Source organism: Motacilla alba, chromosome Z, assembly GCF_015832195.1.
Source record: "Motacilla alba alba isolate MOTALB_02 chromosome Z, Motacilla_alba_V1.0_pri, whole genome shotgun sequence".
Lineage (NCBI taxonomy): Eukaryota > Metazoa > Chordata > Aves > Passeriformes > Motacillidae > Motacilla > Motacilla alba.
Genome location: NC_052046.1, coordinates 20,457,308 through 20,475,872, shown reverse-complemented (window position 1 = coordinate 20,475,872; position 18,565 = coordinate 20,457,308). Strand labels below are relative to the sequence as shown.

The window sequence follows — 18,565 nt, the reverse complement described above, 5'->3', positions numbered from 1 at the left end:
TCTTTCTTTTACTGACATCGTGTTCTGGGGCTTAAAAAGTTTTCTTGTTTCCTTTTGAAGCAGTAAAAGATAACCCACTGCATTCCTAAGTAAACCAATTTTTATCCCTTGACATCTCTTCAATTCAGATACTTACCAGGACTTGGTTCATGTCACTATCTGTTAAGAGAACTTCCATTCACCCTTGAGCACCAATATTCTTTAAGTGGCCATAAAGCTTGGGAATTACAGCATGTCTCCAAGAAGGGTTAGTAGCAATACAAAAGGTTTCAGGTAAGATGCTAGATTGCTTAGAATTACAGAAAGGCTTCAAAACTAATAAAGACTGCAATTTTAGTGGTCTTTAGCTGAGGAAGAAGCAACACTGCTAAAATTTCCAGAATAACAAAAGGTACAAGGACGCATACTGTACACTTCAATATACTGCAATCTCAAAGGGCTTTGAAGACAGTATGTTCAAGTCTATCATAGAATGTGCTGAAGTTAGGGAACTCACTGTGATATGACTGTGATGTCAAGAGCTTGGCCATATTAAGATGTATATACATTTGTCTCACTAACGTATATTCCATTGCAATAGCTGTGGCTATAACACAGAGATATGAGCTGTCATGTAACTTGGCATATTAAATTCCTTGTGATGATATGTGGGCAGGTGATGAATTAGACAAGGTCACTGCTTTATCTGCCCATCTGATTCTCTGTGTGTACCAAAAACCAGGACTTTTAAAGAAATCTTGTGTGAAATTTTCTTTCCCCCTTTTTTTCTCATGGCATCACTGTACATTCAATCTTGAATTCATACACTTTTTTTGGCATTAATGTCTTCCTTTTTCACTTATGCTTCAAATAAATTAATTGGTTAATTATAACTACTGATCAGTTTTGCAGACAGTATTTTTGATAGCTATTAGATACCAGGAGTTGGTTTTCCAAAGTTTTTAACAGTTGCAAAATCTAGTGTATCTGTGGGGATAAATCATAGAGTGACTATAGCTTTGAGACTTCTCATGAAAACATGTCAGGGCTGAATGTTATGTACAACAGTTCTGATTAGTGAGCACAAGGTTTGTGAGAAATGTGCAGAAAACTTTAAAGAATTAACTTGGAAAAAACGTGCTGTAGACTTTGATTCCATTCTTCATAAAAATGTTGTTTGCTCTCACAAGCACACATTTCTGTGTGTGAAGGAATCTCCTCATTTCAGATGCTTAGGAATATATATGCCTAAGAATAGTTCCTGACCTGAAATCTTCAAACACATTGAAGTTACCTTTTTTGTGCTACTTAAATAATTTAGTCATGCATATTTTTTTAATATTTGTAACTATTCTTGTTGAAATGGAAATATTGTCACAAATTTGTGTAGTACTCTGACAACAAAATTAGAAAAAAATACATAGTCTGGCAATACAACTAGAAATAAGACAACATTTAATTTAAATTAAAAAACTTTATTAACAATGTAAAACGTTTAGTATCTTAAGAGTCTGAGATAATTTTGGCATGCCTTATAAGATCAATACTTGATATGCAGACACCATGCTCTGAATTCTACTGGCAACAAAATGGATTGGCGTTGTGTTTTACTTTGTTTGTTTTAATACACCTTTTTTAAATAAATTATTTTTTTCCAAAAGCTCGTAGGTATACTATTGCCTGAAAAGGAAATTTGTGGCTTCTAAGCATTGTACAGTTTATAGATATTAGGATTTCTCTGTATTTACATATTTTTTTTATCATAAATTATTTTTCTATAAAGCTTTGAAGTTGAGATACAGTGGAAGACTAAATATGAATGAGAGCACAAAAAGCAACTGGAGATTTTGTACAAATTCTGTTACAATATTGTTTGAATGTCTTAGAACTTCAATAGTTTTGCTCTTAAATAGTTTCCTATGCTTAAAGACCATGAGAGAATGATCAAATGTTCTTCTCCTAAAGACTGTTAGAGTATGATTTTAATATGATACTAGTAAGAATACTGTACTACACACAAACTTTTAGCTGCAGCTCAAACAATTTAAAAAACCCTCTAAAATTATATATGAATCATAATTCATGTGTCTTCTTTGAGTGATTGAAAGTAAGCATGCAAAACATACTTTAAAAAGTTTTAAATATGCTAGATCTATTTCACAGCCATTTTTTGACCACCATAATTTGAAAGTATTAAAACTCATTTGAAAAGGGGGATGGAGCAGAAGACAAAAATGAATAGCCCAGTGTAGAAAATATACTTTATAATCAAGATTAGCCACTTTCATCTTTTCAGTGGTCAAACAATAGTGGTTTAATCAAAGTCATGATTTCCTTGGTCCTTCTGTGCTTAATCTTCTAACTTGAGACAAGACAACACAATCCAAAGAATCTTCGCTTCCGTCTTCTTACCAGTGGATATGGAGTCAAGTTTAGGAGGCTGCTATCATCTGTGATGAAAAACCCCAAATTTTAACACAAGCATGTACACATATGCACAGAAAAGAGATTTTATCATTTATGTGTCCTAGCAGCACCTACACAATCACAGAATCACAGAATCATTTATGTGTCTAAGATTCTTGAGTCCAACCTATAGCTGATCAGCACCACATCAGCCAGACCATGGCACTAAGTGCCAGGTCCAGTCCTTTCTTGAACACCTCCACCACCTCCCTGGGCATTAATTCCAATGCTTGACAAACCTTTCTGTGGTAGATCCCATAGAGCACAGAGAAGATAATAACCTGAATTTTGCATTAGAGAGTCTTACAATGCTACTTAACAGGATCTTTATAATAATGATGATTACCTGATTCTGGGGGAAATCTCCTAGTTTTAAAACCCTGGGACGCTTCCTATCCTGCTGCACAGGGTGTCAGTGATTTTCTGGTCATTGTTGAAGTGCAGTGTTGACACCAGGCAACAAAGAAGAATTCTGTATGCCTTTATCTCTGTTCTGAATTCAAGTTTCTCTATGCATTATATCCCCCCAATTTGTCTTTCCCTTCCTTATTTCCAGCACATTCTTTACTTCTAGACTAAGCCTAGACCTTTCATCACTCTTGCAGTCTTTATAATGGTATGTCTGTATCACAAGTGATTCCCTTTGATCTTTCAACATAGTTTTCAATCAAGGTATCCTGCCATGAAACCATACTTGTATAATGAATACAATCATTCTATATTTATCTCTTAGTGTATTATGATGAATGCTAGGCTGCTTAGTTACTTGGGATAAGATCTAGGACAAATTCAGTACATGTCATCAGCTGCCACTGTGCAAAAACTGCATCGCATTTATTAAGGAACACCCATTACATCAAGAAGAAATCAAAAAGAAAAATTATTATCTCAATGCTGTTCTCACAAACAAAGTGTGCCTGTAGATGTGGAGTATTTTACACGCCAACAAAATGAAGCCCCATTGCCAAATACATGCATAGGACGGAGATCCTGCCTTCCTGTGAATTTCTATGGGGTCCCTGATAGTTGTCTATGGGAAAAGCAGTCTGGTGGCAGACTCAAGGCAAGTTGCTTTTCTGCAGAAAGTCAATGTCAGGTCACTGAAGCTACAAGCCTTGTAGGGGTGAAGCAAACCTCATCACTCAGAAGGATCCCTGTCATAGTCTATGCAATTTGCACCTTCATTACCTCTGAGAAAGAAGGACTCCAGACACTGGGAAGTAGTTTTGCTACTGCTTTTGTATCACCAGGAAAAGTCTTACTATTTTATCTATAGATACTGTATCCATAAATTCCAGAATACCTCATGTGAAACTCAAGAGGTCAAACATCATGTACTAGATTCTGGCTCCACTGAATTGGCAGGGAAGAGATTTTGCCTAGATTTTTCTTTTTGTAGTTTCCGTAAAAGGACCCTAGATATATTTGTAAATAAAGGAAGTAAAACCCTTCAATTATCTTAATTTTTATGAAATAAAAAAAATTCAAAACTTACCTTGATTTTTCAGTGGTAAAGGCATAGTCTCCCTGAGTTTACTTAAAAGGTTTTTCATTTCTCTCATATCTCTGTGGATACAACAGTTTAAAAAGATACAATGGAACAATAATTGGAGACTACATGGAGTGTGGCTCACAGTATAGCTTCATATGCAAAAAAAATGGAGCAATAAATACAAAAATCTATTGAGCAAGCATTTGGTTTACATACACATATTAGAAGATGCATATCAAAAGAAAGAGTAATAAAATTAATAGAGGAGCACTTTCATGAAAGTCTGATACAAACTTTTCCTGGTTCAAATTTATGACCTATTCTGGCACTTGAGTATTTAATATTAAAAGCCTCTAGGGGGCACAATGTGACACTAGAGGCAAAATACAAAATATGTCTTAAAATTAATATTAGCCAGTACTAACATCATCTTCATACCCCTTATTAGCATTGTGTAGCTTGTGCCATGAATGTATTTCACTGTTCAGCAGATATTGGTAACATATGCAACTAACCCTTGATACTTACTGCACATTAAACAAAAATTTTAGGAACAGAGCTATCATTCTCACCTGCCTTGGCAGGACTCTGGCATTAGATTTTCTGGAAGGCAGATGATTGAAAATATGATAACACATCATTTCCAAAAAATGATCAACAAGTGATAACACATGTTATCAACAGATGATAACACATAATCTCCAAAAGCAAATCACATTTTGATATATTTTGAAAGAGGCCAGAAATTTCCAAAGAGTTTATGTTTTGCACATAGATGGCAGACCTACAGGCTTGTAATGTCCTAATGCTTTCAGGATTTAAATCCAATATCATCTTGCTTCATTCTTCTACACATAAAATGGTTCTCAGGAATGCAGCAGAATGATTAGTAAAAAATTGCGCTGTTCATTCGCCACACTATGGCTCGGTAGAACAGAACTTAGCTTTATGCAAATGAGCATGTTAACAATTCAAATCTCAGCTACAACTTAGTATACAAAGCCTTAAAATAAGACTTTTTGCAAAGAAATGTTGGCCATCAGGATTACTCTCTAGTAAAGGGTCTCATTTTTGTCTTTCAACTGCATAGTTAAGAGAGTAAGATAATACCGCTATGACATTCCCCTCCCCTCCTCTCCTAAAACTTCCAAACTTAAAACTATGGGCAGAACTAACAGAAATTAATTAGATTCTGTGTTTTTGATTTTGGAATGCATAACTGGAGTCTGGCACATTTCAGGCGTATTTCACAAAATCAGAAACTCTGTTAAATGTATCAGAGAAGTTAACAGGTTGTTTAATTTACTTATATTTTCATAGTAGCAACAATGGCTGTCAAATTAAAAAAGAATAAATAAATCCTAGAAAGAAATTTGTTTGTTTAGGAATGAAGTACTAGACATACCTTTCAGTGTTTTCAATATCTGTGGAAACCTGCCATAGATGCTGTTGAATATCTGTTGGTGATAATGACGTGTCTTCTAAAATAGGTACTTCAGAACTCTCTTCCACTTTAGTATCTAAGATCTTGGGTGGGCCACAAGGTTCTTTTCCTTTAAAATATTTAAACAAAACATGTATCCCTATTATTTACTGATTAAAAGATGTGAATCTCCTTTAGCTATTCATCTTACTGCTTCCAAAGGTATTGCTTATAATCTTTCAGATAAATGCTTAAATGCATTTCTGTCATTGGAAGAAATGTGATTGGCCCCAGAACAGCATCACTGTGTGTAACCACACAAAAATCTTGCATTTTCACTAACTGCAAATTCAATATCTTCTCACTTCACTAATTGCAATACTCAAATTATCTAATTGATGCTTTGAACTTGATTTTGCACAATTCAAATAGATAAAAAGACTGCTTAGATGCAAACTCTGAGTAGGAACTGTTCAGAAGCAGAGCAGACCTCTCCAAGCTAGAAATCAGAGTGCTGTCAAATGTTACTCTTATCAATTTAAAATGGTTCAATTGAACTCCAGTGGCTCTCATGGAACACAACATAACAGCCGGAAGACAAAACAGAACAAAGTAAGTGAGGAAACTGTAACACACACTCTGGAAACAACTTCAAAACTCTGATACTAAAGAACGCTGCAATTCACGTCTCCAAGTACTACAGCAATACTGAGGGAAAATCAAAAACAAAAATGTGAAATTTTGTACTTTATGATTTAACAGCAATATAAAGCTGCCACCACCCACTGCCCAAATGCATTACATTCTGAATTTCTGTGTTGACACCTACCTAATTCATGCTCACAGTATGAAAATCAAATATAGTGTTGAAATTGAAGGGGGAGTGCTTCATGACAGATTTTCCAGGGCTTTTGTGAGGAAGAGAATGGGATAAAGGACTGGATCATGATAATGGAGCATTCAAGAGAGTTAACCATTGGAAGAATATTTTGGTAAAGCTGCAAATCTCCTTTGGAGTACCTGACAGTATTCCTTTTCTGTAGTGGCAAGTACAATTCTGGCACCAAATACTGAAGAAAATTCACACTGGAGTGCATCCCAGACAACTGTCAACATTTATACCAGTAGTACAAAAAGTTGCATAGGAAATGTTTTCTCATTTTGCAATTTTTGCAATTGGAAAAGTTTTGACATCAGTACAAATCTGAGTAGTTCCTGTAAGGTTTGACAAAGTACATGAAAAACAAGAACTGCTAATAGAGCTGTGGTCATTCAGGCCATTTTTCTGGGACACTAGAGACCAAAACAGCAGACCATGGTACACTGCTCTTCCACATCACAAATACATATCCCTGCTATCAGATAGGTAACCTTGTTTTTTAAAATATAAAATTTCCCAGATCATAACATAACATTTTTGGGCAAGTTATCTAAATAGTTGCATTCTGGTAAATTATGTCCTTGAAAAAGAGAAAGAAAAAAAGTTATTCTTAGCTACCTGTCTCAAACTAGATGTTGCTTATGCTACAGAATATACTTGTTTATGTTTTAATGCTCTTCAAATCCAGTAGGAAGCCCATAGTTACCTAAGGAATCCTAACAAGCGCATGACATGACCATAACCAATTTAGCCTCCATCAAAGAATCTCCTGTGTCCCTTCTTTGCTGCTTACTGGCATCCATTGCTAACCTGTGCTTTGTCAAATCCTTCTGTGATCCACTTTAGCCATTGAAATGATAGATTACCCTAACAAAAGGAAAAATAAAATGTGATGTTTTCTGATGAAGTTGTTTATGTGAGGTCAGTCAAAAACCCTACATGTCCAGGAGCAAGTTCCAGAGGAGGATGATCATGTTACTCCTTTTCCAAAAGCAGTGGAAATGAAGAAGAAGTGAAGGCATTATAAGGGAGGGGAGACAGAGAGAAAGAGACCAAAACCTTTCTGTTGGTTATAAGCCGTTATGCTGAAAGATTACTCAATTGCTTGTGGAATAGCAGACTAAGCCTGCTTTAGAGATTACATGTTTTATACTCTGTATCACCCTGTAGGTTTAACTTTCAAATCTTGTCCTTAACTGCAGCTTATGCTGTTATTTTAAGGTGATTCATATGGTACAGTTCTCATTGTTCAGTCATATGAGCTTCATTATCTTTTCCCATCACAAGAAGTGCATAACACAACCTAATGTTACCAATATCTCATATATTACATTTCCACTAAAAAGGTTTCAGGTAAACCATCTAATGTCCACTGATATCACAAGGCATTATTCTGAAAAAAGGGTATTAGTGGATTATTCCATTATCTTTAAGTGTTATGGTGGAACCCCGACCTGGCCTTTGGTGACATGCTTCAGCTATGTGACAGGTGTTTCAATGGAAACAGTAACAGCACTAGGTGAAATAATAGTAAGGGCTCTTTTTCTCAGCTTGAGAACAGAAGCAAAGACCACAATGTTCTTTTCATCAACACAAAGACAAGCTCTTGCAGATTTGCCAGAATGAACGGACACAGATCTCTTTTCACCTGGAAAAAGCTCTTTACCAGTAATTCTGTTGTATTGTGAGCAATTCATGAAGCCTTTCTTGAATTTCAGATCATTTGCTCAGTCTCTTGAAAGCAGTTAAAGAGTCAGCTAATAATAAAGGCTTTGCTTGAATAATGCATGACTCAGGCTTAACATTTCTACCCTGGTCACAGCCTATAGGGTGACAAAAGCTTCTAAATCTTTTCATCCTTAAAGTTATTGGTAAGGATATCTTCTGTCATAGATACTTCAAAAAACTGATATGAACCCTTAATTTTACTTTCAATGTAGTCAGTGAAAAGATTTTTTAAAATTTTAGTTGCAATTATATATTCTTTCTTTTCTCATCAGTAATTCCGTTTTTTTTTACTGTAAGAAGCAGAAAATGCTTTAGATATGAAATTAAATCAATTTAGTTAAATAATGCTGAGAGTCAAATTTGAGTGAGGATAAATAAGAGGGCAGAAAATTTTCAGTTCAGTAAGGTTACATACATCATCTGGTTTTATGTTTCTCACCTGTTGTGCCCCTCATTGCTTCTGCGGTGATCTCTGTGTTTGCTTCCTTCATGCAACCCTAGGCACCTACTCTTAGTCATCACCTAGCTCACACAGAACTGTGATGAATGAAAAAAAAAGAAAAAACAACAAAAAAAAAGTCCCTCAGTGCTAGTTATATTTCACTGCAGAGGAGCTTGAGATCTTTGAGTGGAACACCAGACTAACAAAGTTGAGAGAATTCCTCTCTCAAAAAGAGAACAGTGTTTACATCAGGTTTCTAACCTGGCAATTAAGGATAAATGCACAAGCTATATATCACAGGTAAAGTACACAAGCAGGAAAACCTGGAAAGGGGAATAGAAAAGAATTGTGCAGGAAGTAAAAAAGGTATTTGACAAATATGGCTAACAGCCTGAGGAATTTAATTCTTTATTTACACTTGGGACCTGCAGACTTGGAGACTGTCTCACTGGAAACACTATTATTAAAGAAAATGCAATAGGAACAATGATTTTATGGTGAAAGTTGTGTTACCCTCCTTCCATGGCTGTTCTTGTCCCATTCCTTCACTTCTTCATAGTGTGCACATAAGAATGGGTGAGTCTCTTGATTGTTTCTCCATAACTGTGTGCTCTTCTACACTCTTGCATCTTATTCCTCTTGCATAAGTGATATGTGTAAGTTACACACATATCTACCAGTCTTTAAATAGAACACTGAGATTATAGCACAACCATTAAATAATCTTTCCTTTCCCCTTCAAAACCTCTAAAAAGCATGTCATTTAAACAAAGCCAAAAAGCAAAAAATCTCTCCCCTGAACCAAGGGTTTATTTTTGTAGTTTGTAACATAAGCTATCACTTTTAGGTACTATTTTAAGGAAATACATATTTTTATCACAAAACACACACTGAAAATACAATAATTAACTATATTAATTTCTTACATGAAAGACGAGTAGTATGCATGCTTGATTTTCCTATAAAACTCAATTCTTGCCGTTTTTGCATGACTATACAGGTAGCTATCGCTGTTGTTAGTGCTGGTATTATCTGCCCTCACCTGTGTTTATACATGTCAGGTGGGACTCACACATCTCAATAACTGTTATTTTTTCTTCAAGGTGTGCAATAAATAAAATATATGACACTTAACAATTAGGAAAAAGAAAGATGTATACCGAAATAAGTACTTATATGTGTATTAGTTAGCCAGAACTCCTGGGATTATGGAAATGAGTAACAGAATAAATGATCAGGTAGCCAAAGACTTAGTAACTACAAAACACTTGAATTAAAGATACTTAGCCATGATTCTTTGTGCTCTTTGCAAACTTTCTGAATGCTGAACTGTTGAATCATTATTCAACAGTTCTCAACACTGGGCTTTTGTAGTATATGTATCTTACAAAAAATTATTGAACAGCACTTACCTCAGTTTACTTACTGCATAGCAAAGCTGCAAATATTTATGGCCCCACTGTGGCTGTTATATCTCAAAGAGATAACAGACTATCCGACTTTTCTAGTAGCAGTTCTATAACAGCAGTAATTTATTCTAAAACACTCTAACCATGCAAGAAATTTCTGTACAGGAATATTGATATATATACAGCAAATAAAGGAATATTTGTTCAGCTGAAAAGAAAGATAAGGAGATATGAGAAGATATGTGCTGTGAAAGGCAGTCAAAATACCCAGAGCTCAGACCTTCAAATTTTTATGTGGTGTTTCCTTAAGAGAATATCTTTCCTAGAAAGACACCTTTTTGCCACATTGCTTTTCTCTTAGGAAAAGAACATCAGCAGCAGCACTCTGCCTTAGTTTTATCAGTTCTATAGCTTATTTGATAAATTCTGATCAAGGTACCAATACATACATTATTATTTATAAGCCACAGGTTGCTGAGAACAGTCTGCATGTCATTCTGCTTGAATCTCTGCTGCCTCCTGAGTAACAATATGAATTGGTGAAATCTCATGGGAGCTTTAAAAACCTAACATACAAATTGTCTGGCAAGTAAGAGGGCTAGAGAAGGGAAATACTATATCAAAATGGAAAATATTACCCACAGAAATCAGCTTCAAGACACAACAAGAACACCATGCACACTTATGGGTTAAGCAAAGGTTATAAGGGCAGTACTCTTTGTACACATGAACTTTTTTTTTTAATATGGTCACTCAGATGATGAAAGACCTGTGAAAAACTAAACACTTGGAGAAATAAAAAACCTATATACAGCATCATCACAATGCATTTTATAATGGTGAAATTATTGGCTCTTTCCTTCCTACAGATAAATTTATGCACTTCACCTACACTAAAGTATCATTCTCTGATACTCTCTTCATTCTCTCTCAAGAAATCAACCAAAAGTACGGGTTCAGAATGCTCCTTTGAAAACAGTATGTTCTGTCAGAACATAGAATAAATAAGTTGCAAAGTCATCTAATGTAACATCCCAGAAAGCAGGGCAACCTTGCATCAGACTGCTCAGGACTATTTGAGTTATCAGGATCTCCAAGAAGGGATATTTCACAGCCCCTCTGAGTGCCTGTCCAGTGTGCAGCTACCTTCATGGTGAAAAAACAATTAACACAGGACTACAATTTCCATCATTACATGATGCCCTCACAATACTTCTAGGTGTTGCCAATACTAAATATTTCATACAAAAAATCTATATCTCTTGGATATTCAAATTATTTGAATCCCTGGCATCATATAGTTTTTGCCTACTATGTATTTTTTTCAAAGAATGTCACAGAAGCTTGAAGCCAAGTTACTGTGTTTATCTCTAAAACACTCTATTTGGCAAGGACAAAAATCACTATTTGGTAAGGCCAGAATAACTACCATGACAGCCTCTGTGGTGAGTTGAGAAACTGATGTCTATCAAAGTCTACCTACTGCAAGGTAGGAACTAAGGTGTAACTCCTCTAATCCAACTTTAGACATCAAATAGTTCAATGTTTTGCTTAAGTTATTAATGTAGATTCCATCCAGAAGCAAAAGGGAGAGACAAGACATTTAAGAGTTACTGATGTCACTTTAAGCTATTTACTTTCAGCAGTTCAGCAGATGGTTCGACAATTGTTGCCAATGCTAGGAAATGCAGTACAATCTGTCTTAAAAATGATGACTCATTTCAACAGCTACTACTACCTTGTTCTACAACGGCTCTGCTATTTCTCTCTCTTCCTATTTCATAGATGGAGTTCTGACTTGAAAAAAATAATTGAGAACCACAGTTAAGCATTTACAAATCTCCCATTCTTACTTTCATAATAAAAATATCCCTAGCTTTAGCAGTATTCTACAGGTAGATATGAAAAGTACACTACAGGACCTTTTAGCACGACAGGAAATGCAACAGGTTCATTACAAGATCTTTATTACAGTTCATTACAGAACTTTTCCTTGCTTTACCTAGCTTTTTATTGATGAGATGCTATCTAGGGAAAGAGTAGTTACAATCAGCACAGACACAGCTCTAATCAGCTTGTACCATCACTGAGCAATGAGGTTACTAAGTAAACTATACAGTAAATTTTTAGCATTTCTACATCTTCCTTTCAGTAGGGAGCTAATCAAGTATGAAATTATTAGAGAGATGCATTTTCACTGAAGTGAGGACATCTCCTTTCAGTTCCATGTCTAGTATTTGTTTTTATAAAGGTGAGCATCTTTTGAACCATATTTATCTACCTTTTGCTATTGGTTGTGTTTTAGGAATGATACTCCACAATTTAGTGCTGTCACTGACATTCTTCCAAACCATAGGACACTCTCTCTCTCCCCCTCCTCCTTCTGTTGGGGCAGGCTGGAGTTGAGAATTGGAGGCACAAAAGGTGAACATCATAGGTTAAGAAAAATTTACTGGAACCAGTAGGAGATAACCAGCAGTAAGAAGTAAGCAGCAGTGAGATAAGAAAACTAATAGTAACAGCAATATTATTAATAACATATCTTGCCTGGCAAATATGTCTAATAACATTACTAAGTTGGCCCACTCGTCTGACTAATGACAGCCAAAACTTAAGGAACTACTCTTTTTTAAAAAGAATCAGACTTTTAAATGGTGAGGATATTAGTGATACATACTTGATAAGATACACTTCAGTAAGAATGATGATAAACAGAAATAGAGCTCCTTTTTAGTAACTGAAAATCTATTTATAGATGTATATATATGATTCATTTTACAGCTGTGATTTAACCTCGGACATCAATGAAGCCCCACAGAACTGTTGACTTGCTCACCCCTGGTGGGATGAGGGAGACTACTGAAATGGTAAAAGTAAGCAAACTCCTGGGTTGAGGTACAGACGGTTTTAATAAGTAAAGCAAAAGCCATGCATGCAAACAAAGCAACACAAGGATTTATTCACCACTCCCATGGGTAGACAGGTGTTCAGCCATCTCCAGGAAAACAAGGCTACCTCATGAGAAGACAAATGCCATTACTTTGATATCCTCACTTTCCTTCATCTTCCCCCTCTTTATATGCTAGGTGTGATGCCATATGGTCAGGGATATCCCTTGGGTCAGCTGGAATCAGCTGTCCTGGTTGTGTCCTCTCACAACTCCTTGGGCTCCCTCAGCATACTTGCTGGTGGGGTGAGGAGCAAAAAGAGTCTTGACCTCGTATGGGTTTAGCAATGACTAAAACATCCCTGTGTTATCAATGTTGCTTCCAGTGTAAATCCAAAACATCACACCATGATGGCTACTATGAAGAAAATTAACTCCACCCCACCCAAAACCAGGACAGTGTTTTCTCTTTCATGAATATCCAGGCATGCCCCAAAAGATTGCTCTTTTTCTAAAACAATCATCTGTCTATTTGTGCAATCCAGTACCTTTCCGATGAAACTGCAGTGATCCTAGCAGACATATGGACTTTAGCATTTCTGTTGTGTACATTTCTAAGCAACATTGCAACTGGATATATAGTCTACAGATTTCAGGATGGATTTCACCATCTTCTGGGCTGCAATAAAAGAGAAAAATGTAGTTAGGAATGAGACTAGAAGAATGCGAGGGTCATAAAATCCACTTCCTTACTGTTGCAAGTAACCACATCAGAATCTGCTTCACAAACTATTATGCTTTTTCTACCTAACAGTTTTTAGGTAGAAAAATAAATAATAAACAATTCATTAGAACTATGAAACTCTAGGTTTAACATAGCTCTTGGGCTGTCTTTGGTAAGACTGCATGTCTTTATTATCTCCTCTGTGTGTTTTCAGAAAATGGGTAAATAAGTGACTGAGACGTCCTCTCTTTAAATGCTTTGGATAAGTATTTTCTGTGAGACTGAAGCCTTCTTTTGCCATGCAATTTCAGTTACCCTTGGTCTTGACACAGATGCAGGAGATTACTAGGCTACTTTAGCAGTCCCTGTTCAGATTACAAATCCTGTATTAAGCCTGATCGACCCTACTTTGAAGACACTTTCAATAGAAACAAGTCAGTTTTAGCCTACTCATTCTATGCATTCTGCCAGAACCTGTTTTCCCCCATATTTAAATTAGTAGTGATGTGATATTGCACTGTGAGGAGAATGAGATGCACAAGACTTTTTTCAGGAAAGTAGTAACAATCTTCAAAATAAAAATTGAAATCCTACACTTCTATTTCAGGAACTAATTCTCATGCCCGGTTGTAAAATCAGACATTAAATATCACTTTATTAGGCTGTAATCACAGAAGTGGAAAGCAGTACAATGCTTAAACAAGAAAAAAATTAGGTTATAAAAGAAAAAAAAAAAAAAACAACACCCCAGAACACACTAAAGATTGAAGAGAAATTATTCTGGAATTGGAAGAGACAAAGGATGATTGGTTCCACCTGCCAATCCATTACAAAGCAGATGTCATCAAAGAAGCAGGATATTACTGGAGCCTAAGCTACAATTGCTGTGGTCTATTACTACAGGAGCTACACCAAACATATGGCAATAAATCTGCCCATCCTAGCACCTTTATTTCTTTTGGCTAGACTGCAATATTTTTATTTCTCTTAAGCCACGCCTGCTTTTTTACTTTTGAAGTGAAGTCTTGATTTGTTGAAAAATTATCATGCATGATACTTTCTGCATTTTATCATAAATATAAAGTTATGGTACTGAACAAAAAGGGTTCAACCACAATTCTGCTTCACCCCCCCACAATGTGTGCATCACTCACTGCTACAGCCCTTTTCTCAATGAGCACGTAGTTACTTCCTTTAAAAGAAAAAACTTTAGAGCTCAATTTACTTTCCATATTTAGGATGTACGTCCAAAATTTAGATCTTCAAACTTACTGCTTATTTCATGCAATACCTAAGTCCTGAAGCCCCACCAACAGACACACAGGCCTATTCATTTTCTGCTTAAGTTTCCTTCAGATGTCTGAACACTTCTCTCTGACCAAGGCTTCTTCTCCCTGAAGCCATTGACTTGTCTATTCCACCTGAAGGGGATTTGCCCATACATGTTCTTGTACAAAGTAGGACCTGCAAAAAATTTAAGCCACGAGAAATAGTAATGATTACCTTTTTCTGCCCAATGATGACAGCTCTTTTGATTGGGAGATACAGTTCTACTCCTCTTTCTCATGCAAGAAAAGAATGAATCTATCTAGCTCTCCTGAAAACTAGAATTATTTAAGTACAAGTCTGTCCCTAAGAGAAATAGACACTACATTGTGACAAGGTAATTTCCTTGTAGCAGATTTAGATAAAACATAAACATGGCTGTTTTATTTTTCTCTGCACTATTTCAGATAGTTAGAAAGACCCTCTTAGTCCTCAGACCCTCTCAGAAATCATAGCTACTACAGGAACATAGTTTGCATATGTTTATTTATAATTTACTATGTTCCTTTCTAGTTGTCACTGACAAAAAGATTTCAGGGTCTGCTCACAGGTGTAAGGAAACAGCTTATGCAGCTATTAAATTCCTATAAAGCAAAAATGGTGAAAACTTTTCTTTAAAACATTATTGCTCTTAGTGACAGAATTTTTAATTGTCAAGACTGGGAAGGCAGCAATTATAAATAAGATGCTTGACTCATGAGCCAATTCAGATTTATTAGGGGCTTCCTATTTACAAATAAGTTGGAAGAGTATAAAAAAGCATAGTAATAGACATTTTAATTGACTTTTTTTGCTGTCATGAATCTAGTACTTTTTTTTTTGCAAACTCTATTTATGAACAGCATGAGATTAAGAACTAGAAACATCAATAATATATGCATGTTCTGACCCATTCTTGTTTTCTCAAGAATATAGAACATTTCTAACTGGACTATGGGCAAAATTCTTCTCTCACTTGCAAATCCAGAGTAACAGCAGTGATATCCAAGAAAATATTATACAATGAGAATCATTTCCAGCCCAGTACCCTCACTAATTGTCTCAAACTATTTAGTGTTTAGTTGTTATAATGACCACAACAATTCCATTAGTTTGCAACCAAACAATTTGCTTCTATGTATGTATATAGGCCTCATTTTCATCTCTGAAAGCCAAATGCTCTGATATGAATGCCCACAAAGATTTATTTTATAATCCCTGAATTCTGTGTACAGGGCTTAATATTTCCTTTTCAAGTATTATCAATTTTTCTATTTCTGTGTGTACAATGCCATGCCATGAGAAATGCTGATAGGGGACTAGTACAGACATAAATTTCAGAATGCTGGTTACGATACATTTATTACTAACTATTATTAAATATTATTTATTAGTTATATAACAAATCAACATTTATATACAAAGGAAAGTTCATGCAAACTTCTAATATTCTCTCTCTCAGCTGTTCAGTTAGTCCAGCTCATTTTTTTATGAACATCACTTAAGTTATTCAAGTGAAACCTCATATAACACGATCTTATACAATGCCGTGCTAAACTGTGTTTGCAACAGAGCTATTTAATAAGTTATGTGCAACTAGATATATGAGAGCCAGCACAGCACTGAGCACCTGCCCATGAGACACAGACCAGCAACTCATTGTTGATGGTATAAAATGTAGTTATAAAAGTGAAAATGCTGTGTTGCTCCTACATAAAACAGCAGCTTAAGTTATGCAGTTTATCAGGCTGCTATTAAAAGTGCAATTTTTTTGGTAAAAACAAAAGTAAGTCTATAAAATCTGTAATAAATAGTCTATAAAATCTGTAATAAATTATTACATTCTCATGCTTTAACCATTGGTAAAATCAATGGTATTCTTTCCATAAAATCCTACTGTTTAAAAATCATGTAATGTTGTTCAACTGAATATTTTTATAAAGCACTGACAATAAGTGGCATTTCCTTTCCTTTTTATTTTCCTAAGCTGAGATTTAAAATAAAACCTATAGAGGGAGCTCTTACACCAACCATACACTACCCAGTATCATTAAGAGAGGTAACTAAAGCTATTTTGTATTTATTTTAAAATACAAAAAAAGAGAAAATATTAAAATGCTCCTCCCTAAATACAAAGGAAAAGAGTAAAGGTTCATTAAAAAATATCTTCCCTCAAAAATAGCTGACAGATGATTTTATTGTACTGCCAAAATATTGGTTACAATTGAGAAACACCTTGAGATTTTCCAGAATTCCCACAGGTGCCCAAAATTCACAGTTGCACTGAAATTAGTGAAATTTAAATGAAATTAAGAAAAAACATAAGACTACTAAAACTGAAAAATTATTATGGTCTAACTCTCAATTTAACTTAAGACTTTTAGTCACACATTTACAACAGAACAGCATTTTACTTTAAGTATCAACAACATAAAAAAATATAGACATGTACTATCTCTGGTTAAAGGAGTACCTAAGACATCTGAAGGGTTTGGTAATCCTTTTTGTAAAAGCATTGCTTTGACAAATTATGTGCTTAACTCCAAATAAAAGTATTAATAGTTCCAAAATACTGTAAGCCAAAAAAACTATCTAGACATATAATGAAGTTTGTCAGTCTTCAAAGATAAAGGAAAATAAACGTAACATTTGTCCAGCCAGAAGTGAAAATTAAATCATCAAATTCTGTCTTATGCTCTATATATGTACTTCCCTTGAAAAATAATGTAAGTTGGCTTGATGAGTTGTGAAAAATTACTGTCCACAAATATTACCCTGTAGACTGTATTTTAAGTTAGTGTCTGAAACACTGTAGTTTAGAAATACAAAGAAGTAGAATGAAAAAGAGGAAAACCAAAACTTACCTCAGACACATGGTGCTTCTGTTTGGATACAAAGTGTGACAAATATTGCAGAGGAGAAACACTTAATCCCCTTATATACCAAGTACCAGAAGCCCCTGTGATTATGGCTCAGGTTCAACAGCCTACTAAACCTGCCCCCGCTTTTGTATCTGAAACAGATTGCTTATATCTTTATCATGCAACCATACATCTTTGAAGGCAACAAAAGACTGGTGAATTCATTTTGAATATAGGTAGAGAAATTGTCCAACAATAGTGTTTTCCTCTAAACAATTAAAAAAAAGTACACAAACTGCTGTCAGCTTCAGTGCCATGTGTTGGTTTGTTGTTCTCTATTTACGCAATACTGTGATACAATTTCTATTCCCCACCCAGTCCAGCCTGGAAAAAAGTAGGGCTTGTTCTTCGTAGCAGACCCCTAAATGACTGCAGTGCTGTTCTTATTAAATCAGATTGTTGTTTTGGAGCAGTTACAACAGTGCTCACAGCAACAGAAGACATGATCAGGTTTAGTTTGGTTAGAATAGTGTAAATCTCCAGTAACTCTGATAAGGCTCATGGAGTCAATCTGAGTATATGATAGAACCAGCAGAACAAAACCACAATGCAGTGGCTCATAGTGTAGACATTGCTACCTCCCAGGTTGATAACATTTTAGATATTTCCATGCTAGAACAATTTAGATACATTAAAAACAAAAAAGAAAAAAAAAAAAAAAGAGGGCTTGAAATTATCAGAATCACAGACCAGAATTTTCTAGACTTCTTCCCTCACAAGTCAGTTTCAATGGCTGAACTAACTCAAGCAAGGGCAATAGGTAAATTACCAGAGCACTATCCAAACTAGTCCACTAGAGGACAAACCCAATCATAAATCGCTCAGCACATGAGTAACAGCACTGAAACAAGAGATTTCATGTAAACTCCACTCTAGGTAATTCTAAATGTGTTGGATGCAGCCACAAGG

At 35.4% G+C, this 18,565-nt stretch overlaps 1 protein-coding gene across 2 annotated transcripts in view; it reads right to left on the bottom strand.

Moving 5' to 3' along the window:
• Positions 1-1,411: 1,411 nt before the first annotated feature.
• LOC119696199 (regulator of G protein signaling 7 binding protein) overlaps positions 1,412-18,565 on the bottom strand; it is a 35,119-nt gene continuing 17,965 nt past the window's right edge. Inside the window, exons 3-8 of one of the 2 annotated variants that reach the window (XM_038125903.1) lie at positions 13,255-13,385; positions 12,784-12,830; positions 12,101-12,215; positions 5,343-5,490; positions 3,941-4,011; positions 1,412-2,429 (exon numbers count right to left, since the gene is read on the bottom strand). In XM_038125903.1, coding sequence (XP_037981831.1) covers positions 2,338-2,429; positions 3,941-4,011; positions 5,343-5,490; positions 12,101-12,215; positions 12,784-12,830; positions 13,255-13,385 — 604 coding nt within the window. In that variant the 3' untranslated portion in view covers positions 1,412-2,337. The remainder of the gene's footprint in view (positions 2,430-3,940; positions 4,012-5,342; positions 5,491-12,100; positions 12,216-12,783; positions 12,831-13,254; positions 13,386-18,565) is intronic. The other variant, XM_038125904.1, reaches the window with a different exon arrangement.